The 25,111-nt window shown below is 42.2% G+C and overlaps 1 protein-coding gene across 4 annotated transcripts in view; it reads left to right on the top strand.

Annotated features, from left to right (window-relative positions):
- Positions 1–1,595: 1,595 nt before the first annotated feature.
- EIF4ENIF1 (eukaryotic translation initiation factor 4E nuclear import factor 1) overlaps positions 1,596–25,111 on the top strand; it is a 44,966-nt gene continuing 21,450 nt past the window's right edge. For 3 of the 4 annotated variants that reach the window (XM_046024150.1, XM_046024149.1, XM_046024147.1), the window contains exons 1-6: positions 1,596–1,740; positions 2,680–2,802; positions 14,980–15,053; positions 18,473–18,600; positions 21,000–21,286; positions 21,563–21,764. In XM_046024150.1, the coding sequence (XP_045880106.1) occupies positions 2,707–2,802; positions 14,980–15,053; positions 18,473–18,600; positions 21,000–21,286; positions 21,563–21,764 (787 nt within the window). In that variant the 5' untranslated portion in view covers positions 1,596–1,740; positions 2,680–2,706. Of the gene's footprint in view, positions 1,741–1,905; positions 2,038–2,679; positions 2,803–14,979; positions 15,054–18,472; positions 18,601–20,999; positions 21,287–21,562; positions 21,765–25,111 lie in introns of those variants that run through there. The other variant, XM_046024148.1, reaches the window with a different exon arrangement.

The following is a 25,111-nucleotide window of genomic DNA, read 5'->3' as shown; positions in this document are numbered from 1 at the left end:
TCCTCAACCTTAGGAAGAACATGATTCCAAAAGCAGCTTGATTTCTAAAATATTAAGATGAGCATGGTGTGATTACCTACCATGTGCCTCTGAATAGGCGTTACAAGAACAAAAACAAAAACAAAAAACCAGCAGCTTCACGGAGGTTGTATAAGGCTTTTTACCCATCTTATCCTTTTTAATCTTGATAACAGCCCCTGTGAGTTGGATTATCATCTTTCCACTTTTACAGATTAGAAAACCAAGGCTATGGATAAAGAACTGGCCTAATTTGCACCCCCTGTAGGATATGGCAGAGCTGGGTTGCAAATGTTTTCCTCTGCCTCTTGCCCGCAGACAGTTAACACATTTTATTTAATAAAAATTTTTTTATTCAATATTACAGACAAAAAAACGTTCTCTTAATTATCTCGGTTGCCAAGACTTACAGGAAGGAACTCAGCGATCACTCAATGCCCAATCCCCTTATTCTATTAGTGAAGCTCAAAGAAAGCAGGCCCCTTCAAAGAAATGTAGATTTCACTACCCTTTAGCGAAAAAAAATGCGTTTCCCTCTACACCCAGGTATCACTTCACACCAACCCCGGGAGGAAGCACAGGACGGAAACTGGAGCTGGGGATATTCCTGCAGACCGGGCTCCCAGGTGATGTTCGTCAAACCTTTCCAGATGGCTCCTCCCCAGCACGGCAGTTACTCTCATTTCTCAGAGTAGGGAAAGTATGTTTGCACTGCTGTGCTCTCATTTGCCAGTCTCGCCAATGTGTACTATGCGCTTCACATTCGCTGTCTCATTTTCACCCAAATACACTCGTATTTCCCCTTCCCGGTTATGGGCGGGAAAAACAAAAACAAAAACAAAACTTTCAATGACTCTTGTCAGTCACCTTTAGCTCAATCAAAAGCAATCGTGGCAAATTTGTTAATGCAACAAAACAGAATCAAATACACTTAAAGAGGGGTCATTTTAGAAAGGAGAAGAGAGAAAACTCAAGTCAGGGCTTTGCCCAGCATCACACCATTAATGATAAAACCTGAGATTCGAGCCCACAAACGCCAGGCTCAAAAGCCTCCAGGCCCTTCTCCCACCGCCGAAGCCCCACGTTTCCGGCCGTCGCGAACCGTGCAAACGCAGCAGTCGACGCGTTTCCCAAGTCGCACCCGGACCAGGACCCCGGAGCCCGGCCCTGGCTGGTACCACCGCCTTCCAGAGACAGCTGCCAGGCGCAGACCGCAGGCTCCAAGCACAGCCCGCCCCGTTCTGCCCCGCCCCGAAGCGCGCGTGGGAACGCTGCGTCCTCCCTAGGGCTGCCCGGGACGATCGCCTGCGCGCACCGGGAAAGGCTTCCGCCGCCGCCGCGCTAGCCCCCTCTCCGCCGCCTCAATCTCCTTCCCGCCTCCGCCTCCCCGCCGCCGGGCACAAGCTGGGGCCTGCGCCCGGGGAGCGCGCCGCAATGTGTCTTTTTTCCGCCCGGCACCGCCGCGGTCACCTCACTTCCGGGCGCGCAGTGGCGAAGGCGGTGCTGGGGCCCGGGTGCGTGGAGGGAGTTATTAAGGGGGAGGGGGTCTGGGAGGAGGGGCTGAGGGCTGGGCCGTGGTTACGGCGGCTGAAGAGAGACAGTCCGAACGGGTGGGGGGGGGCGAGAGCGAAGGCCGCGCGGAGCAGCCCTCGGACCCGCACCGGCGGCAGGGAGGGGGAGCGGCGGCTGAGCCGAAGGGCCGCCGAGCGGCGGAGGCACCGAGTAAGGGCCCGGTGGCAGCTGGAGCCGGGGCGCCTTGCGCCCAGGGCCGCAGGGAGGGCAGGGGCGCGGGCGCGCTGCTCCTGGGGTCGCGTGCGTGAGCGCGAGCGCCGGGGTGCACGCGGGGGGCGGGCAGGGGCGCGAGGCCAGCGGGGCGGCCGACTGGCAGCAGGCGGGCGGGCTGGCGGGGCCCGAGCCGCCGGGCCGGGGCGGACGGCGGCGGGCCTGCGCCGGCTCCAGTTCGGAGCGGCGGGGCCGGGGGATTCGGCCTCCCCGCTCCCTGCGGCCCGCCTCCCCTCCGTGAGTACAGTCCCCGCCCTTCCTCCGAAGGAGGCCGCTGGGCTGGGGCCTGCGCGAGAGGCCGGGGGTTGGGGTCGCGGCCCGGGAAAGCCGAGTTTCCGAGCTGGAGCCGGCGTTCGCCCTTTCCTTGCCACCGGCGCCCCTGACATGGCCACAGGTGCCGCGGGCCGGGTGAGGGGCGCTCGGGCTCCAGCCCCTGGCCCCTGGATAACAAGGGGCAGCTGGCGCCGTCCATTGGCAAGTGACAGGCACTATACCACAGTCCGACTTCCCGGATCCCCAACCCCAACCAGTCTCCTACCTGCCCCCACTCGGGAAACTTCCCCACTACTGTCTGAACGGTCCTCATGGGTGGCAATGACTAATTTTGGTTTCTTTTTGTCTTAAAGCTGCTTAAAGGCTGTGCCCTGATTGGGTACCTTCCACTTAGGCTTTCCTTAACCTTTTTGATTCTTAGAGCACGTTACTGAAGAGATAAAGAACCAGTCATTCTATTTCCAAATGGGTTCTGATTTTGTTGGGTGAGGCTTTGTTTTTCAAAGGTAGTCATTTTAAGAGATTAAAGAGTTTCGGTGTCTTAAACGGTCAAGACTTCTCAAAATATATTGTTTCCCCTGACAGTTTTGCTGATTGATCTTCCAGGTGCAAAGAATTGTAAACCAAGGAGCCATGGATAGGAGAAGTTTGGGTGAAACAGAAAATGGAGATGCTTTCCTTGACCTGAAGAAGCAACCAGCCTCCAAATCCCCGCATCGCTATACAAAAGTAAGTATTGTTACTAATGAAATAGTGTTTCTTTATAGGTGGAGAGATTAGTAACATTGTGTAGGTATTTCATTAGTGTTATTTAAAGTGGGAGTCTCATTCTGACTATATAGACTAAATATTAACTAGATTTAATAAAGCATTGCTTTGAATTTTTTTTTGCAACTGTGAATATGCAGTTTAAACTAGAATTTGCTTCTAATTAGCTTTTGGGTAGAGGAAATATTGGCTCATATGGCATATGAATTTGTGGATCAGCATATGTTAGCACACATGTTCTGTAACAACTGTGTGTAACTGGTATGTTACTGACTTACATGCTCTAGAATAAGGATTCCAGTTCTGGCATGCAAATCACTCAAGGTCCTGTACTTACTGAAGTTGTTGCTTCAGTATCTTGTGGGCCTCTGGGTGTTTCTGAAGAGGTTGACAGGACTCCTTGAGGTGTCAATTCATTTCTCATTCCTTGAAATGTATTGGGCAGAGTACAAAAAAATGGTGCTTGGGACTTTTGATGGGAAGAGTCATATTCTAGTTGGTCTCTTATCTCTATTTCCTAAGTATGGACCCAATCAGGGGTTCTGATGTGGTTATTGTCCCTGACTTACCAGAATACTGACTGGTTAATATTTGAAGTCAGGCCTTGTTTGTGTACTAGTGCCACTGCTCAGACCTACTTGATACAGTATCTAGTGCTATCAGAGCAATGTTCATTTTTAGTATTAAAAAAATGGCATTTTATTCAGATTTGATCTCCACAATTGTAGTTTTTCTCAAACCTGAGAGTGCTTGAATAATGTTTCACGACTTTAATTCACTGTCTAAAATGCTGACAGGTGAATTCAGAATGGAGAAAAGCTTATTAAATGAAGGGGGACTAATTTGAACTGCTTTCATAAGCTTATGTGATTTTAGTTCTAGCACTTTTTGAATTAAAGTTCTTACTGGTATTCTGCTTGTAGAGTCCACACAGAGAGGCTTTTGTGTCACTTTCACACTGATCAGAGGATGGCATGTATATGTCATCTTTCTGTATAACCATATTTAGCTTAAGTCATTTTGGGGGAAGATAATACTGGTCTTTCGTAGGCTAGAACTTACGTGTGTCTAAAGATTAAGAAGCTCAATATTGTCCATTTTTGATAATCGAGTCTCAGAATTCTGTCATACTTAGATAAATGTGCCTCAAAGAAATGATTAAGAAAAGCATCTTTTAGATTAATGACAGTGGAGCTTAGATTTAATGGTCTTCTCTACCAAATTTAGTTGGAAGTTGGTTTACTGTCCACTCCATTAGAGAAGATTTAGTTAATGGCAATTTTAGGATCATGTTTAGGCAGTGTTTGGGTGGTGCTTTCATACATATGTTTCTTATCTTCTAGTAATGCGGTACTTGAGGCAAACTAAGCCTTTCTCTTTGAAGAAAGCTTGAAACAACCCTGTGTTCTGAGAACTATAATAAATGGTTTGTTGCACAACTGGAATAATACTTGAGCCATCCTTCTCCTTATCTCCATATTGAGATTAAATTATTGGCGTAAAAAAAGGCATTTAGTAATGTTTCTGCTGCTTCAAGTTCATGGGTTAGAAAGTTTAGAAGAGAAGGAAGTTGTCCTCAGTGATTTTTTTAATAAGTTATGTGCTTTGTGAAAACTGGTAAACATAGGATGTTTACTACAAGATCAAAAAAACACATTCACCAGATGAGAGGGCTTAAACTTTGACCTTTCTTAGTTTAGCATTCATTTGTCTTATGAGATAACATTAATAAACAGAACAGAATTCTGTTCAGAATTCTAGGGTTTTTTTCCGTGAGGGTGGAGTAGTCCAGGAGTTTGGCCTAGTGTTTTTCAGGTAACATCAGAGTCTCCTGTGTGTTATGGCATTCTTTACTCCAGCTTCCTAAATGTTGATATGTTTGGGGATTATCTATGAACCCTTGTGAAGTGTGAGTTCTGATTGTTAGATCATGAGTAGGCTTCAAAATCTAGCTTTTTTAACCTGCTTGCAGGTGATGCCCATACTGCTGGTCCACTGACCATACTTTGAGTAGCAAGGCTTCAGTCTTCCTTGGAGAACTTGGTATATGGTCTTAATGTTGTCAAGCAACTCAGATGCATAATTACTCTCTAGGTTTCCATTGGTATCTGTTGTGTTTCCATGAATGTCTCAGGAAGTCAAGTTAGAATCACATTAGATACTTTTAGGCCTACCCCTAGGCCTTAGTGATGATTAGTTGGGATGGTTATAAGTGGATTTATCATATGCACCTGTTATCCCAAGAGTCTGAGCTCTTAATTTAAAAGCCCACTCAGGTCCATTTTGCCAGGCCAAGTTGCTGAGACCAAAAATTTTTTCTGGTGATACTTAAATGTGGCATTTATAAAGTGACTGAATTATGTTGAAGGACTTTTGGAGGCTACAGAGTGGGACCTCAGTGCAAAATCATGGATTGAAAGTGTTTTTAGACTTCAGTGGTTCTCAAAGAGTAGTCCCTAAACTAGCATTTAGCACCGCCTGGTAACCAGTTAAAAATACAAAATCTCAGGTCCCAATTCAGTGGTATTAAATCAGATTTTAGGGGGCGCCTGGGTGGCTCAGTGGGTTAAGCCGCTGCCTTCAGCTCAGGTCATGATCTCAGGATCCTGGGATGGAGTCCCACATCGGGCTCTCTGCTCGGTGGAGAGCCTGCTTCCCTTCCTCTCTCTCTGCCTGCCTCTCTTGTGATTTCTCTCTGTCAAATAAATAAATAAAATCTTTAAAAAAAAAAAAATCAGATTTTAGGTGTAGGACCCGGACATCCACATGTATTAAGTCTTTCAGGGACTTTTGACTGATTCAAGCTTGAGGACCATCAGTTTAGAAAACAAGATGAGGTGGTCATGCTTATTAATGGAAAAACTTTGGGACCCACCAGCTTACCTTCATCAGAGGTCCTTGTTTTACCAGTTCTTGTGTAGTACCTGCTATTAGTGATACCATTTACTTCTTCAAATACAGAGTAAAAATGCTTTGGACTGTTCCACTATTCAGATCCATGTTCTTTTTCTTTGAGTGGACAGACTGATTTTAGAGTATACATACTTGGTGCTGTTCCTCATTTGCTCCTGTGTCTTGCCCCTGATTACTTATAAAGTATTATCACCGACCAGTTGAGCAGTATATAAAAGTAGGGAGGAGCACCTAGGTGGCTTAGAGGGTTAAGCCTCTGCCTTTGGCTCAGGTCATGATCTCAGGGTCCTGGGATCGAGGCCCGCATTGGGAATCTCTGCTCAGCAGGGAGCCTGCTTCCCTTCTCTGTCTCTGCCTGCCTCTCTTCCTACTTGTGACCTCTCTCTCTGTGTGTCAAATAAATAAAATCTTTAAATAAATAAGTAAATAAAAGCAGGAATACCCATAACATTCAGCTTGATACTGAGCAGTTTTAATCATCTACCTTAAATCTACCAGCTAAAAAGTAGGCATTGGATTATCTGAGTTTAGTTTCATGTGTTGCCTAGATTAGTTATAAATTGTCACCATTTTAATCACCAGTGTCTATATGGATCTTCAAAGAGTCCACCCTAATTTGCAGCTGATGGGCAGTTAGTTGCAGTGATACAGCCTGGTTTATGTCTTTGCTTTTTTTTTTTTTTTTTTTTTTTAAGATTTATTTGAGAGCGAGAGCATGAGTCGGGGGAGGGGCAGAGGAAGAGGGAGAAGCAATCTCCCCATGAAGCTTGATCCCAGGACCCTGAGATCGTGACCTGAGCTGAGCCACCCAGGCGCCCCTGTGTCTTTGCTTTAAAACCATTTAAAAAACCAGTAAAAAAAATAGACAAGCACCTAAAATGGATTGATTTGAGTCCTTCTTGGAGAGAATCAGTTGCAAGACTGGAGTCTAGCCTCTGAGAAAAGAGGAAGTAGGATTTAAATCTTAGGTTGAAGTCAGTAGTCAGATGGTAAATTTAACTCTACAAGAGATCTCATTTGGTAACTTCATAGATATTTTCCAAAAACTGAGTTGAGAAGTAACCTCTGACAGGTGGCATTTCAGGGAAATGTTTTGCTACAAACTTCTTAAGCTAATATAAAAATAAGGATGCCTTTTGGGGAGGCAAAATTATGGTATGAGGAATTATTATACAACCTTAAAGTTTCAGCTGTTCAGAAAATCTAGCTAACTGGAAGTTCTTAGAGGGGATCAGCTGGCAACACCACCAACCCAGTCTTCTGATTATTCTTTCGTACCTGCTCTCATTCTTGGAACAGTCATCTTGAAAAGTTGGGATTCAGGGCTGTTGCCTCTTGAGTATCCTCTCCTATTTGCTCATGGTAGGAACTTCTAGCTAGATAAGGAACCGGTCATATTAACATAGAAATTTGTGGCTAGGGCCTTTGATTCAGGAAAAGGTGCTATGAATGGAGGCAGGCTTAAGGGAATCCTGCCTAAGGATGAGGCAGTTTGATTCAGAGTTCCCAGTAGTCCACTGGGCAGGGACAAACCTGACACTGAATGACAGTAGCTGGGAGGTGTCATGCCCCTTCCCTTGTCCTCTCAAGAGGAACAATGAAGAGAGAAGGATTGGGGTGTTGAGCCCCACTGTCTGGTTTAGGATCCCCTGCTTTACCACTACTTACCCTGTGCGGTCTTCAGCTATATACTTAGCTTCTCTGATCCTCATCCTTTCCCTCTGTAAAATGTGGGTGGAATAGCATCTACTTGATAGGATTTTTGTGGGGAATAAATGAGAAAAATGCATGTCAAGTGCTTAGAAAAGTGGCTGGCACACAGTAAGTATGAAAGCTGTTTATGATGTACTGAGGGGCATACTCAAAGGTACCTTCTTTAGATCCCAACTTTAGATCAAGATGCTTATTTCTTAAATGTCACAGTAACCATTTCCATTTTAATATGAAACCGGAAAGTTCTGTTGAATACATAAAGCCACCACCCTGAAAATGATTTTTAAGTTTCCTTCTAGTCTTTACCTAAAGTTTTAAACAGTTGTATGAACACTTTTAAAAGCCAAAATTTATTTTTATTGTGTTGGCCAGATCAACAGAGAAAACAGACTTTTCTGGGGTTCCCCCCCATACCCTTAGTTTCCCCCCATTTCCTTAGTTTCAGATCTTTCAGTAGAAGAAAGTCTTTGCATCAGATCAGCCACCATCAGATGCTTAGATGAATCCAGGTGCGAAGTCCTGCTTAACAGCTCTGTAGGACTGTTGAAATCCTGACCTACCTGTAAGAACTGTTGTAAATGATGCCTCCAGCAACAAACTTCATAAGTGGGGAATGGTGGCATGTATCCCATGTACCCCCTATGTTGTTAGTTCACTGTTGCATTGGCTATCATCTTTGGGTACCATTACCCTGTTGTGATCTATTTTTAACAGCTTTCTAATCCTTTCAGAAAAGTCATCTGACTTGGCAGAATGAATATCTGGTCAGTCAGCAACTGAGCTTGATGACCAACCCCAATGCTAGTGCGTGTGTGGGGGGTGGGGACTGGGACAGGAGGTCAGAGGCGGATGACCCAACCCAAATACTGCTCTGGGGACATTTGCCTTCTTTAGGAAGAGCCAGGTACACACGCAGGTAAGGTACTAGGTCACTTCTAGAGTCTTTTGACCACTAACAATGAAATAAAACTCTGGGTTTTTTACAAAATATATATGTTAGTTTTCTAAAAATTGTGTTTTTTACTCTTAATTAAATTTAGCTTACAAAGGTAAAGAATATTTCCTTTTCATCTTATGCAAGGGACTTCTGTGAAATTCGTTTGTAATGTCAGAATGTCATCAGAATGCATAGCTACGTCTACGTGGGATTTCTGCAACAAGAAACTGGATGTGGATTTTAACCACTGTTGTTTTGGGCTTATATTCACATTCATTTGCTTTCTACTTCAAAACTGATCACCATAAGTGGGTATACATATTAGTAATTCCCAAATAGATTGTTTTGGGAAGCTTGACAAATTTTCTTTGAGGAAGGCTGCTAAAACGAAGATAATGTGTTTATACTATTTTGGCTGTGTGGCTCTTAGGCCATTAGCAGTTATTTCTTGCTTAGTCAGGTTTTAAAACCTGTGCAAAAAAGTTTTCAGATATTAACTCTTCCAGATGGTGATTGTAGTGAATTTGTTTATAATTAGTAAGTTCCTATGGGTTCTATACTCTGCAAAAGGGTACTCTCCTATTTCCTCCTATAATAGTCATATGGAGAGAGTATTCCCAGCTTAGAGTAGGCACTTTCCAAGTATTTTGCCTTTAACCAAAGTTGAAGATTTTCTTTGAAAATATCCCAGAAGGGTGCCTTTTCAGGAATATTATTCTTAAGGGCCCTTGATGAGATGGCACGTTCAAGAACACTTCTCTTGAGAGACTGGAGAGCCATGGGGCCAGGGCCAAGATTCATCTGCGTATGGCTAGATACTAAGCCTGGCACACAGGAAATGTTCTCTGGACAGCTATGAAGAGAGCAATTTTTGTATTGACTTAGCTCATGATTTCTCCCCTCCCCACTTATGTGGGGGACCTTGTAGGCTGGAATACTACCTTTTGCAACTTAAGACATTGGTGGAAGGTAACAGATTTAACTCTTTAGACCCCATGAAGAGGGCCTCTCATTGTCCCTAAATGTCCAGGTGGACTTTGGACCACATTTTCAGAAACATCCATTTAAAGTGCTACTTTTTAACTTCTTTGGGGTCCATTGGAGATCTTTTGAAGGTATGAATACTCACTGCAGGAATCCCAGAAATGCATGGTTTTGCATATGGTTTCCTTGGAGCCATGAAATTGGTTTAAGAAGCCCTGCTTTCAAGAACACTAAGTCTAATTTTACTAGATGTTTGAAGTTATTCCCAGCAACTTTTACTATCCAAGAACTGTTTTTTTGATTTCCCAGTTAACAACCTACTACCAAAGAAAATAGCTCTTCATCCTCTCTAGACAGGTGAGCTATGTCTTAGCCGCTTGGTCAGCAGCACTGTTTGTGCCGCCAGCATAGTTAATGCCAGTGTAATAACTGGCTCTCTGCTCTGTCTGTGCTCTTGGAGCCCCATCAGGTTGTGTAGTCGGTTGCCGGAGTGTTTATTCACACCTCATATAAGCCAGGTATAGTAAAGTCAACTGGAATAATATGGGAGGGCAAGTTAAAACATTTTTACCAACCTGAGCAACTCTCGTATCTGAGGGTTTTGGCATTTATCAATCTGTGATTAGGGCAGTAAGTCTTTAAGAAAAGAAATTAAAGTATTAATCTCTGGTAACAACACCTCAGTTTGATTTATTAAAAATATTTTTTATTGAGATATAATTCACATAATAAAATTCATCCCTTTAAAAGTGTACCATTCAGTGGTTTTCAGTAAATTCACATAGTTGTATAACCATCACTGTTATCTAATTCCTGAATATTTTCATCACCCCATAAAGAAATACTGTACCCATTAGTAGTCTCTCCATTATCCTCTTTCCCCAGTCCCTGGCAAGCATTAATCTACTTTTTCACTCCACGGATTTACCTATTCTTGATGTTGGATGTAAACAGAATCATACTGTATATGTGGCTTTTTTTGTCTGGCTTCTTTTAATCTTTTCAAGGTCTGTTTCAATATTTTATTCATGTTTCAATACTTTATTCCTTTTTATTGCCAAATAAAAATGGATTCATTGTATGGGCTTACCACATTTTGTCTGTTCATCAGTTGATGGGCATATGGGGTTGTGTCCATTTTTTTGCTTTTGTGAATAATGCTGCTCTGAGCATTTGTGTACAAGTTTCTGTGTGGATATAATCTTTTCAGTTCCTTTTGATAAATACCTAGGCATGGAATTGCTGGGTCATAGAGTAACCGTGCTTAACTTTTTGAGAAACTGTCACTGTTTTTCCACAGCAGCTGCACCGTTTTACATTCCCAACAGCAATGCACAAGGGTTTCAGTTTCTCCACGTCCTTGCCACTACTGGTTATTTTCCCTTTTTTAATAGCCATCCTAGTACATGTGAAGTGGCATCTCACTGTGGTTTTGACTTGCATTTCCTTAATGACTAATGATTTTGAGCATTCTTTATGTGCTTGTTGGCCATTTGTGTATCATCTTTGGAGAAAAATCTCTTGAAATCTTTTACCTATTTGTAAGTTGGGTCGTTTGGTGTCTTTTTGTTGTTAAATTATACACATTCTCTCCATATTCTGGACACTAGACCCTTACCAGATACATGATTTATAAATATTTTTTCTTTTTTTTTTTAATATTTTATTTATTTGACAGAGAGAAATCACAACTAGGCAGAAAGGCAGGCAGAGAGAGAGGAGGAAGCAGGCTCCCTGCGGAGCAGACAGCTCGATGTGGGGCTCGATCCCAGGACCCTGGGATCATGACCTGAGCCGAAGGCAGAGGCCTTAACCCACTGAGCCACCCAGGCGCCCCTAAATATTTTTTCTTGTTCTGTGGATTGCCTTTTCACTTTGATAGTCATTTGAAGCTCAAAAGTTCCTAAACTTAAAGTCCAACATACCTACTTTTTTCCTTTGGTTTATCCTTTTTCCATGTCCCAGCTAAGAAACATTGCTTAATCTGTGGTCATGAACTTTTTACATCTGCATTTTCTTCTTAAGAGTTTTATAGTTACAACTCTTATGTCTAAGTCTTTGATACATTTTGAGTAATTTTTGTATATGGTATGAAGTAGAAGTAAATTTTATTTTTTAGAATAGTGTGAGATTTGTAGAAAAACTGGGATCATAGAGTTCTCCCTGTTAGTATGTTAGTATGGTATATTTGTTACAATTAGCAATGTTAGTACATGGTTACTAACTAAAATCCATATTTTATTCACCTGTCCTTCCTTTTTTTTATCTAATGTCCTTTTTCTGTTCCAGAATCTTATTTGGGATTCCACATTAATTAGAACCATCATATTTCCTTATTCTCCTCATTTCCCCCTTTGTAAGATTGTTACCTTGTGAAAAAAATTTTTTGATCCCCACAAATAGAACGTTTGGTCTTCCTCCATGTTTTGTGGGTATGATAAAATGTTAATCTCTTCCAGGTGACTCCTAAATAAATAAGTAAAATCATTAGATTCAGCCAACAGGTGTGGTAATAATAGAAGACACCTATCACCTGGGCTCCCTATTATCTTTGGCAGTTAAGTTTCAAATAAAGCCTTATTACATAGAAACTTAAGTATATTGAGAGTATACATATTTAAGTATAAAATATGTTTCTCTTGGTTTAATAGTGTACTAGGGTTTTTAGTTTAGTGTTTGGATTTGAGGGTGGTAAAGAAATATGAAATAATCTGTGGGTTTCTTCTAATAGCAGAAAATTGCTTTGCAGTATTTTTTTCCTGTAGTATAAGTAATTCCTATATTATAAGGTCCTTCCTGTTTCTACTGGAATATGTTTTAAGCCTTCCTGTCCTCAGGATTTCTGTATTGTGATGTTTACTATCATCATAACTACTGTTGGTCCAGCCACCCTTCACCCACCACTGAATGCACCCTGTATCACTGACACAGTGTCCTTATGATCTTCCTGGACTCCAGTCTTTACTGGTGATTTCTGGGTTGTAGGTCATTGCTTTGACAGTTTTTTTTTTTGTTGTTTTTTTTTTTTTTTTTTTTTTTTTTTTTTTTTCAGAATTTTGGGCAGTTTTTAGATATTTTCTTATATTTGGAATTCTGTTTATCTCAGACTTCTAGATTTTTCTAGGTATTTCTTTCCAATAAAAAGACATTAATAAATCCTAAGAAGATGCAAATGATAGGGGTGCCTGGGTGGCTCAGTCAGTTAAGTGTTTGCCTTTGGTTCAGATCATGATCCCAGCATCCTGGGATCATCTGCTCAGTGGGGGCCCTGCTTCTCCCTCTCCCTCCTGTTCCACCTGCTTATGCTCTTGCACACACTTGCTCACTCACTCTCTCTATCAAAGAGACAAATGATCAAATGATTGATATGCTGGTTTTAAAACCAAAATGTCATCTGGTCCTAGGGCATTTTGCTATAATGAAGAAAATATTTAGATGATTCAGGTGTCTGAAGACACTGAGTGAATTCATGGCATGCTTGTGTGCAGTGATTCCTTATAGGCTGAGAGAGTAAATCTATTCCTCCATGTTTACCCCAGGATATGGGAAGCAGTGATCAGAGAAGCAGCAGGCATTCTATTATGAGGCCTGAGATGGGTGTATTACTGAGGTCATGCATAGTGGTATGTATATAGTTTTATGCAAGGCAGTTGTAGCATTTTATGCAGTGAAAGGTTGGGAATTGCCTTTCTTACTTTGTTAAGAAAATGTTGGAATGTAAATAACAAGAAGGCAATGGTTTTTTGTGTCTCTGCATATATGCAAGCAGATGTGTGTATGTTAACGCATATGTGCATGGTATACGTGTGCATGTGTAATTGCACTTACTACCTAGCTCTGGCGGAAGGACTGAGAAGCTGGTGAGGATGTCTAATTCCCAGACCTTGCGTTCTGATACCATTCCTCACTTGAACTCAGGATTTCTCTGAGTTAGGTGGCTGACACAAGGGCTAGGATGGGTACAAGATAAAACAAAGTGAGGAAGTGCTTTTTAAAAAATGATGGGGCATGTCAGAAGACACAGGAACCAGCTTGAGGAGGCTCCCAACTTGAAGCCCCAAATAATTAAGGACATGAATGAATTCTAAACCATTGGAAAAACTAGGAATCTATGAGTCCATGCCAATAATAGGTAAATACATGGGGGGAAGAGGGATGGTTTGTGTTTTCCCTCCAATGAAATGCCACCTGCTGACTGGTAGATATGGACAGAGGCCTAGAGTTGGGAAATCAGAATTGGTTTGGGCAAGATTCATCAATAGATGCTAAGCTCAGGGGGAAATTTTGATGAAGACCAGGATAAGTGCAGTCTTCTTGCAGACTGCACACTAGTTTTAAGTGGGAAAGTAGTAACTGAACTATAGAAAAACTGGAGAATACCTTGACCAGGTGATCAAAATCAGGATCACTACTAAGGGGCAGATGGACATCACAGAATCCACAGGTGATGGTCTGAGATGGACACAACATTTCTAATGTTAGTATTCTCTTCCGTGGATGCTTAGCCTCACTGTAATCACAAGGAAACATTTGATAAACCTCAAATGAATAATGTTCTTTTGGGGGCGAGGGAAAGTAGTCTGTATTTAGAAATGTCAGTGTCCTAAAAGAAGAAATTATAGTGATGTTCCAGCTGTAGAAATGTCCCAAAGAAATATGACAGTCAATATCTGATGCTAGACTGTATCCTGCTTTGGAGGCTAAAACAATATAAAGGTCATTTTGGTTAGTTGACAAATTGGAATCGGGGAGGGATTGTTAAATAAAAGTATTATTGATAACTGATTGCATAAAACTGGCAGCCCTTCTCAACCAGGTTTTGTAGAAGGTAAGCCCTTATGCCCTAAGGCATCTGTTACATATAATGGGTTTGGTTCTCTTTCATGCATCTACAGTGATACTGGCCAAATACAGTCCGTGGAAGAATGGAAGACTAGTCCCTCAAATTATTTTCTGTAGGGCTTCATTCTCTCATGGAACTGGATAAGAGACTGAAAGAATATCCTTTTTCTTGGGAAATAAGCACTGAAGTATTGAGGGTAAAGGACCATGAGTATGCAATTTACTCTTCTGTGGTTAAAAAAAAAAAAAAAGGGTATAGCGAGCCCAAATGCTAAATTAAATGGGAGAAAATTTTAATAGACAAATCAGAGAAATGGTAAATTGATGTTTTTGGTGCTTCGTTTTCTTGCAACTTTACATTACAAAATCTATCTGCTTGTAAATTGGCATCGAATGCATTTAAGAATATTAATTAACTGGAGGTTTTATTTAAGCCTGAAGCTTCCATACCTCGATAAGCATTCAGTGTTGTAGACTCCAACTATATTTTTGAATGGCAGTTTGTGAGAGAATTGTCTCTGTAGCAAGAAACTGATCACTATGAAGTTATTTGCCAATTCTGCTTGAGCTTCTTCTTGTAAGATGAGCTAACTCCAGTCCTTTCTGGAATAAGCCCAGGTGTAAATAAATAAAAACTGTGTGACATCCTTAAGATAGGCACTCCAGTCATTACTGAGAACAAATATAAGTTGAAAATACATGGTATGAAAAATTTTATTCAAAAATCACCATTTGGTTTCTCTTTCTAGGAGGAACTCTTGGATATAAAAGAACGCCCTCATTCCAAACAAAGGCCATCATGCCTCTCTGAAAAATATGACAGGTATGGGGGCAGGGGAAGGGGTGTGCTCCCTCTAGTCAACCTCTTGTTACACCAAACTTGGTAATTTAAGAATTGTTTTAGAGTTTTTTTGGTAGAATGGTGAGTGGGGAGATTTCAAGGGTAATGACGTTGGGCTTCTGCTCATATACATCACAGATAAACAGTGCACCTTACTGCATTGTCTTCATCAGTTTTATTATTAATTAGCTTTAAACTATTCAAAGCTGAGCTTCATGGGACTAAGGACTACTAAACCAATTCCCTTTCAAAGAACTAATGATGAAACTAAAGTTAGAAAATGACTTGGTCAGAGGCACATAGTAAGAAAGCAGGATTAAGATTTGAGCATAGGAGTCCTCTCCAGGGCCTTTGCTGTTGATGGTTGTTTTTGCACTGTGCTTTGGGGGTCCTTCAAGGGCCTGCCCTGAGCAGCCTGGTCAGGAGGACTCTGACCCTTACAGTACTGGTCCACCTCGCTCCTTGCCCCCAGCCAGAAAAAGCATTCAGCTGTTTAGGTTAGCCCTCTTGCATCTTTGTTCTGAGAAGACTAGAGCTAAATTATGGTCTGAAAATCTTTGTAATAACCCTGCATTGCACTCGTTATGGCCACCTTAGGACTTTAAGGTCACTTCTTAAATATCAAAGTAGATGGTTCATATGGCCCTCAGTTTTAATGTACAACGTGTATTATGTTTAATTGGTTGAATAGGCCATATTATTTTTATTTGTATGTCTACTCTTGAGAATGTTGCTAAGTCTCAATTCCTCACCACTTTCCCCTGATGAAGGTGGTACTCGAACAATGGCTGTTTTAGTTAGGATTTTTTTAATAGGTCTCAGATAAGCTGTTTTTTGTTTGTTTTTCATTAAAGCTGTCAATCTTTTTTATGCCTCAAGTTGAATTTTCTTGTTAAAACTGTTCTTGGCATGGGGCGCCTGGGTGGCTCAGTGGGTTAAGCCTCTGCCTTCGGCTCAGGTCATGATCCCAGGGTCCTGGGATTGAGCCCCGCATTGGGCCCTCTGCTCAGTGGGAGCTCTGCTTCCCTCTCTCTCTGCCTGCTGCTCTGCCTACTTGTGATCTCTCTGTCAAAGAAATAAAATCTTAAAAAAAAACTGTTCTTGGCATAAAATTATCAGGGTACACATACTTTTATTCTGACATGGAAATGTGCTAGTAATAATAAAAATAAGGAGGAAGAGGAAATACCTTCCCATCCTGGTATTTCTCTTCTCAGAATTAAAATTTATTTGATTCTTAAACTCACAACAACACCAGAAGATAGGTAATATCTCCTTTAGTGTGAGGAATTTGAGATTGACAGGTTGACTCACTTATTCAAGAAATGCTTAGTTGGTACCTGCTGCTGTGTGGCAAATACTATGTCAGGTGCTATCAGATACTGCCGTAATGGAGCATTGGTCAGTGGAAGGATACAGTCAGGTACTCCGGAGTTTATCATTACCACCATTACAGGCAGTGAAGGACAAGTGCAGAGTACCCTGCTACTCGTGTTTAGCACAATCTGAAATTTGTTTAGCACAATCTTCCTTTGAAAGGAAGATTTGAAATCTTCCTTTGAAGATTTGAAGATTTCAAATCTTCCTTTCAAAGGAAGAGTAAAGGGCATAGCTTATTAACTTATCCAGGATGTCCCTGGTGGTAATGGCAAAACTAGAAATCTGTCCCAGATCGTTGGACTCTAGAGCTCCTACTCTGCACACTCTGCCACCTTATCAATAGAGAGGGAGTATCGGGGCGCCTGGGTGGCTCAGTGGGTTAAGCCGCTGCCTTCGGCTCAGGTCATGATCTCAGGGTCCTGGGATCGAGTCCCGCATCGGGCTCTCTGCTCGGCAGGGAGCCTGATTCCCTCTCTCTCTCTCTCTCTCTCTGCCTGCCTCTCTATCTACTTGTGATCTCTCTCTATCAAATAAATAAATAAAAAATCTTTAAAAAAAAAAAAATAGAGAGAGAGTATCAAACTAGAACCCAGATCACACATTTTATGTTCTTAAGAGCTTTCTGTCCTGCCTGTGGGGAAAAACTGAAACGGTATGCATCAAAATTCTGGAAAAGTACATACCAGGCATTCCAAGAACTACTTCAAGTGAGAGCTTTTTCTCTCCCATATACTGATCTTCAGTCAAATGGGTGTTTTCCTCCTTCAGTAAACTAAGTAGTAAGCATCTTCTTTATCTGTAGGACAGCATAGTTACTGTAATCCCCATGCACCACAAGGTTTGTGTCTGATGTTTCATTTATAAACAGACCACTGGTTTCTTTCTTTCTTTTTTTTTTTTTTTTAAGATTTTATTTATTTATTTGACAGACAGAGATCACAAGTAGGCAGAGAGGCAGGCGGATAGAGAGGGGGACGCAGGCTCCCAGCTGAGCAGAGAGCCCAATGCGGGGCTCAATCCCAGGACCCTGGGATCATGACCTGAGCTGAAGGCAGAGGCTTTACCCCACTGAGCCACCCAGGTGCCCAGACCACTGGTTTTCAAGTGACTGTTGGTGCTCCATGAAAAACGAAAACAAAGAAAAACAACAAAATATTACTGAATTAATACAGATCTTCCTGAGTGTACAATGGAGTATGTTCTAATAAACCCATGGTAAGTTGAAAATATAATGAAGATATAAAACATCTGGCCTGCTGTTGGGACACCTGGGTGGCTCAGATGGTTAAGCATCTGCTTTCGGCCCAGGTCATGATCCCAAGGTCCAGGGATCGAGTCCCACATCAGGCTCCCTGCTCAGTGGGAAGCCTGCTTCTCCCTCTGCCTATTGTTCCTCCAGCTTGTGCTCTCTCTCTCTCTCTCGCAAATAAATAAATAAAATCTTAAAAAAATAAAAATAAAACCTTTAAAAAAAAAATCTGGCCTGCTGAACATCATAGCTCAGCCTAGCTATGTTAAAGTGTTCAGAACACTTCTACTAGCCTATAATTGGGCAAAATCAACTAACACGAAGCCTATTATATAATACAGTGTTGAATATCTCATAACCTATTGAATGCTATATTGAAAGTAAAACAGAATGGTATGGTTTACGCTTGTGTTCACACTGGCCGACCGGGAACTGTGGCTGTGCTCACTGCCAGTGCATAGCGTCTCAGGAGGTCATTATGTCATACATTGCTAGCCCGGGCAATGATCAAACTTCTACAATTTGAAGCACAGTTTCTGTTAAATGTGCAATGCTGCCAAGTAGAACCCTCTTGAGTTGAACCATAGTAAGTCAGGGACCATCTGTAGCTGTTCGTTTTCATGTTAAAAGAGCTAACCATTCTGATGGCAGCCGTGGAGTTTTATATTGGAAAGGGGTTTTCATAACTTACCACCTGAAGAAATTTAGAATTTAGACCACATATGTGGTCTGCAGGTTCAAGTGCTAACTATGTGTACCCTTTGACTTGTAGTGATGGCGTCTGGGACCCGGAAAAGTGGCATGCCTCTCTCTACCCAGCTTCAGGGCGGAACTCACCAGTGGAAAGTCTGAAGAAAGAGTTGGATCCAGACCGGCCTTCCCTTGTGCGCAGGATAGTAGGTGAGTGAGTAGAAGTCAGGGCACCAATTTTGGAGCAGCAAATTTGTTTGCCGCTGGTTTCTTAGCTGAGAGTTTTATGCGTTCAGGGAAAAATGTCATTTTCAGGAAACTGATTTATTAACTGGGCTTATCTGATTAGCAGAGAAAAATCAGCTTTCCTATATAGCAGTGGTGAGTAGACTGCATTAGACTGTGTGCTTTTGGAATTAAAAGTACTGCTACCCTTCATCATTTGGGATAACTGAGTGAGATGTGATGGGCAGAATGGTAGTGAGCATAAAACAGTGCAGGAAATCCACTTATGTCTTCTATATGATACTAGTCCTCAGGTATAAATTGGTTCTGGCAATTCTTAATAGTGCATTATGGTCTGAATACAGGGCTTGGATATAGTTTGAGACTGGACTAAAGTTTGGCTTTTGGTTTTCTATACCTTTACTCTTTAAACGCAATAAGAGATTGAGGAGTGAAGTAGAGAGCTGGCAGTGGAGAAGCTAGTCAAGGAACTTGTTGCAAGAGGGACTTCTTTTGAGATAAGTGAAAACCCATCATAAAACAAATTTGGCACTTGGCAAAGAAGATGGGGTGACTCTAGTTTGAGATAAAAGATCCCTCTACATAGCTTACAGTACACTTAGTGCAGTAATGTCCCTCGAACAGAAAATTTATTTTAGGAGAATCATTAAAGATTACACAGGAACTTTATTAAATGACAAAAACTACTAAGCAGCCTAAATGTCCAGGGGTAGAAATGGGTTACATAAACTTTGGTACGTCTGTAGGTAGGAGTATCAAATTGTTCAGCTGTAAATTGGAAACTTGTCTATACTGTATCTTGTTTTTAGAAAACATAGACACCCCATGGAAATTCTGGAAAAGTACATACATTTTTTTTTTTTTAAGATTTTATTTATTTATTTGACAGACAGATCACAGTAGGCAGAGAGAGAGAGGAGGAAGCAGGCTCCCCACTGAGCAGAGAGCCCGATGGGGGGCTTGATCCCAGGACTCTGGGATCATGACCTGAGCCGAAGGCAGAGGCTTTAACCCACGAGCCACCCAGGCGCCCCTGGAAAAGTACATATATTTTAGGTACTGTTTCTAGTGAGAAGATTAAAGGAATTTTTTCTCACTTGGACTTCAGTTTTCTGGTTTTTCTAGGAAGAATTTTTGTGTGGTGACATGTTTGGTTTCCTCAGCTTTTTATCGAGATATAATTGACAAAGAATAGACTGCACGTAAGGTGTGCCATTTGATGTTTTGGCAGGTGTATACACCTGTGAACCCATTACCATGATCAAAGTAACTAGCATTTCCCTCACCCCCAAAAGTTCCTGGTACCTCTGAGTCCTTCCTCATACTCCCCCATTCCCCCCACCAACCCCCACCAAGCACTGATTTGCTTTCTGTCACTACAGATTAGTTTACATTTTCTAGAATTCAGTATAAATGGAATCCTATAGTGTGCACTCTTTGGGTAGCTTCTCTCACTTAGAATAGTTTTAAGATTCAGTCGTGATGTTGGGTGTATAAATAGTCCCTTTTTATTGCCTATTAGTAGTCCATTGTATGAATTCGCCACAGTTTATCCATTTATCTGTTGATGGCATTTGGGTTGTTTCTAGTTTCAGACTATTAACTAAAACTACTATGAATATTCATGTACAAGTTTCTATATAGGCATATGCTTTCTTTTCTCTTGAGTAAATACCTAAGAGTAGGATGGCTGAGTCCTATAGTAAATGTATGTTCCACGTTTTGAGAAACTCCAAGCTGCTTTGCAGCACAGTTAGGCGTCTGCCTTCGGCTCAGGTCATGATCCCAGGGTCCTGGAATCGAGCCCCGCATCAGCTTCCCCACTTGGCAGGAAGCCTGCTTCTCCCTCTCCCACTCCCCCGATTCTGTTCCTCTCTTGTCATCTCTCTCTCTCTCAAATAAATAAAAATCTTAAAAAAATAATAAGGGGTTATGGAGACTGATCATGGAAAATCATTGATTATGAAATACATTTATTGCTCCAAGGAGAAAAAGCAAGAGTCAGTCTTATTTAAATATGTAATGTTCATGTCACTCTGCAGCTGTTTCAGTGGTGACTCTTTTCCCTTTTTTTTTTTTTAAAGATTTTATATATTTGTCAGAGCACAAGCAAGGGGAGCAGCAGACAGAGCAGGCAGAGGGAGAAGCAGGTTCTCTGTTGAGCAAGGAGCCCGATGCAGGACTCAATCCTAGGACCAAGATCATGACCTGAGCTGAAGGCAGCCACTTAACCAGCTGAGCCACTCAGGCGTCCGTGACTCTTTTTTCCAATACCCTCACCACCACTAGTTGTGGACATACCACTGAGAAAGGAAAAATACCCTGCTGGTTTGCTTACCTTTGTCTTTCTGGTGTCTTTCCAGATCCACGGGAGCGTGTGAAAGAAGATGACTTAGATGTTGTTCTCAGCCCACAGAGACGAAGCTTTGGAGGGGGCTGCCATGTGACGGCTGCTGTTAGTTCCCGGCACTCAGGAAGCCCACTGGAAAAAGACAGTGATGGGCTTCGCCTGCTTGGCGGACGGAGGATTGGCAGTGGGAGGATAATCTCTGCTCGGACCTTTGAGAAGGATCACCGCCTTAGTGATAAGGATCTGCGGGACTTGAGAGATCGAGATCGAGAGAGGGACTATAAGGACAAGCGATTTAGGGTTTGTCTTCTAGATCCTTTGGCCCTTCATGTACTTAGGGACATGATATGCTCTTCATTTATACCAGGTTATTTTGAGGTGCTGGATGAACACAGCCCATTCTTCAGCCAGATAGAGAAGAACAGAGAGTGTGCTGGGGGGCGGGGAGGGACTTCAAGTCTGCAGCATCATATTTTCGTTGTGTTGAGCACTACTTAATTCATCAGGACCTTAACTGAGGTAGAAATGCCTTAACTAGAACCTTATTTTTTTATCTTGCATCGTGTATTTTTCCAGAGAGAGTTTGGGGATAGTAAGCGCGTCTTTGGTGAGCGAAGAAGAAATGATTCCTACACAGAAGAAGAACCAGAATGGTTCTCAGCTGGGCCCACAAGTCAATCTGAGACCATTGAGCTGACTGGCTTTGATGATAAGATACTAGAAGAAGATCACAAGGGGAGAAAAAGAACAAGGCGACGGACAGCCTCCATGAAGGAAGGTAAGCAAAGACTTTGAGAGGGAAGCTAACTGTTCTAATATGAGATGTACCAGTTGCAAGTTTCTAACGTTGCAACCTGATTTTGAAACTGCTTCCTAAGTGTGAATTCCTAGGTGTATATCATACTCTATCCTCAACTTGTTCTACCCGCGGAGCTGAGCAGAAGTCTCACATTACCCTGTAGGAGCACTGTGTACACAAAAGGGTTCCCTAGAGATAAGAAACATAGTAGAAATAGTGAAGGAGTCTTCTTTTTGAGCACTTGGCATAGTGGTAAGCATTTTGTGTGTATAATCCCACTTCTAACAGCCCTATGAGGTCGGTGCTTTTATGGATGAGTGAATGGAGAGCAGGAGGCTGAGGGACTTCTCTGTGGACACTGACAAAGTAAGTAGTGAAGTTGGGAGTTGAACAAGTCCTTTGTGCTTCAGAGCCCACCTTCATCACCATGGTTAGACCTTCCTACAGGAGTTGTTTATGACTTAGCTTCTCCCAGACTCAGCTGTGAGATGAGGTGAGGTATCTCCTTTGCTAAACTGAAGAAGCCAGAGCTAATGTGAGATTGCCTAGTGTAGGGTTGGGGGCCCATTAGTTATTTTCAGGGCAGTAGCCTGGCTCCAAGATGGCCAGTCCTGGGCTGATGATCTTGAGAATCATCAGGATTCTGGCTAGCCTGGGTTTAAGTATTGGGGCTGTTGTTTACGAAGAGATAATCTTTGATAAAACTCTTGAGGTGAGGGGCACCTGGGTGGCTCAGTGGGTTAAAGCCCCTGCCTTCGACTCAGGTCATGATCCCAGGGTCCTGGGATCGAGCCCCACATCCAGCTCTCTGCTCAGTGGAGAGCCTGCTTCCCTCCTCTCTCTGTCTGCTTGTGAGCTCTCTCTGTCAAATAAATCAATAAAATCTTAAAAAAACAAAAAAAAAACTCTTGAGGTGAGTCTGTTTCTTTATAAGGTGAAGACACTGTTTACTCCATAACTTTAAGTGTTACTTTTAGCATTAAAGATCAAATAGGAAATCAGAGGAAATCAGAGTTCAGCCTCTTGTGGGCACTTCTTGAATAAGTTCTAGTTCTCTTCAGCTTTCAGGTTTAATTGAAAAACACCTTCTGGCAGGTACTAGTTAACAAAAGTAGAAATCTGTCTTAATACGTGTTTAATCAATGTCATCTTAATATTTTGAGCCTAAGATAAATCTCAACACAAAATAAGCTAGTGGAATGTATTTAGGGGAAAGTAGGGATAAATCACTTGCCCTTTTTTTTGTAATATCGTTGAAATACAATAGACATTATCATTATTTTTATGCTGTTACGCATTGTTCCCTGGGGCGGTGCAGGAAATCGATGGGTAACTTGGGAGACGTTGCTCTGAAATAGCCTTTGAGACATGCCCTTGTGTCATTCTCAGGCTAAAGCAGCACCACATAAGATAAAGATGAAGCTTCTGGTGAAAAACACATGGTTTTCTTAACTGGTACAATCTGAATTTTACCCATTTTTGCATCAACAGATGTATGCGCCAGATGGAGTGAGTGTCACCTCCTTACCTTAAAAATGCAAAGAGAGACAGGCCTGGAAAGAAAGAAAAACCCAAGACCCTGTCACATGGATTTCATGGCACACCCTTGAGTGGAATCCAGGGGTCCTAGCTCACTCATCCCAATAGTTAAATGCAGGGGTGCCTGGGTGGCTCAGTCATTAAGTGTCTGCCTTTGGCTCGGGTCATGATCTTGGGGATGTGAGATTGAGCCCTGAGTTGGGCTCCAGGCTCAGTGGGAAGCCTGCCTCTCCCTCTCCCATTCCCCCTGCTTGTGTTTCCTCTCTTGCTCGATCTCTCTCTGTCAAATAAATAATTATCTTTAAAAAAATAATAATAGTAATTGCTGAAGGTCCCTAGGCCGTCCTAGCTACTATATTTAGGATCAACAGGTACCCCATAATTTCATCTTGGCTGCAAGAATGAAAGGAGGGGAGGGATCGTGAGTACCTTTCAGTCCATGTTTGTATCTGTACTCTAGCTTTCCGTGATTTTTTGTTTGTTTAGAGAGAGTTGGGGGAGGGTGGTAAGGGACAGAGTAAGAGACAGAAACTCAGGCAGGGTCCTTGCTGAGCGTGGAGCCTGACTTGGGTCTCAGTCTCACAACCCCAAGATTGTGACCTGAGCCAAAATCAGAGTCAGTGCTTAATGTGCTGAGTCACCCAGGCGCCCCTCCACAGAATTATTTTATATAGCTGTTCTCTGCAGGCCTCATAGTGCTGGGAATGTAGCGGTGAGCAAGACAAGTCTATTCCTTGCCTGTTTGATTTTAAGACTGATGTGTAATGAGCAGTTGTTCTAAACAGGGCCCAGTCCTAGGTGATGTGTAAATGGTAATAATTGGAACAGTTTGAATATGCATTACACCTGTAGCCTGAAAAAAATGTAGAAGTTAGAAATGGACAAAACCCTCCATTGATAGAAAAGAACATTTTAGGAGTGGCTGGGTGGCTCTGTCAGTTTAGCATCCAACTCTAGATTTTGGCTTAGGTCATGATCTCAGGGTCGTGAGATCAAACCCTGTTTTTGGCTTAAGATACTCTCTCTTCCTCTGCCCTTCCCTGCATAGCTCACATGTGCTCTCTCTCTCAAAAAAAAAAAAAAAAGAAAAAAAAAAGCCAAAACAAAACAAAAAACATTTTAAATTGCACCCTCTCTAATGAAGGTATATGGTCCTTCTGAATGTGATAAAACGTCCCCCTAGTTCTCTTTCCGAAGTCTCTCCCTTTTGAGTCTGTCATAATAAATGGCCAGTTGTGTTTGTCTGCTGGTGCACATCTCTGTCCACTCATACCCACTCTCAGTTGACCCCATCTGCTTTCAAGAGAGCTTGATAATGCATAAAATTGCATGAGACACTCCTGCTGCCTGCAAAAGCTATTTATCTGTTAAGAGATATTGCCATATTGACACAAAATAAAAGGGATAGGAGAAGTATTAAAGCTTCTTTTGTAAATGTATGAGCCAAGTACAGACTCTTGTTTCTACTTTTCATCCTTAAGATGGGATCCAAAACTGCAGCAAAATGTCACTGGTCAGTCCTGAGGGGCAGGCATGTTCTGCTGGGTAAAATGGGTCAGGGAGAAGCACTGCTCTAGTGCTCTAGTCTGGGCATTGATTAGGCTGTTGACTTGGTCATTTTTCTAGGGCTCCCTTTCTTTGTAGAGTGAGGGCAATACCTCTACCAAAGCAGTCACTTTAGTTTAAATGTCAGTCTGGGAGGAACAGTATTTGCTTCTGTTTGACAGGAAGTGTGTGTCAATCCACTGGAGAGACTGCTGATTGCCTTGCCCATGACTCACTAACTT

This window comes from Meles meles, chromosome 12, assembly GCF_922984935.1.
Source record: "Meles meles chromosome 12, mMelMel3.1 paternal haplotype, whole genome shotgun sequence".
NCBI classification, from domain to species: Eukaryota; Metazoa; Chordata; class Mammalia; order Carnivora; family Mustelidae; genus Meles; species Meles meles.
Note: the sequence above shows the minus strand (reverse complement) of the source record. Positions and strands in the feature narration are given on the sequence as shown.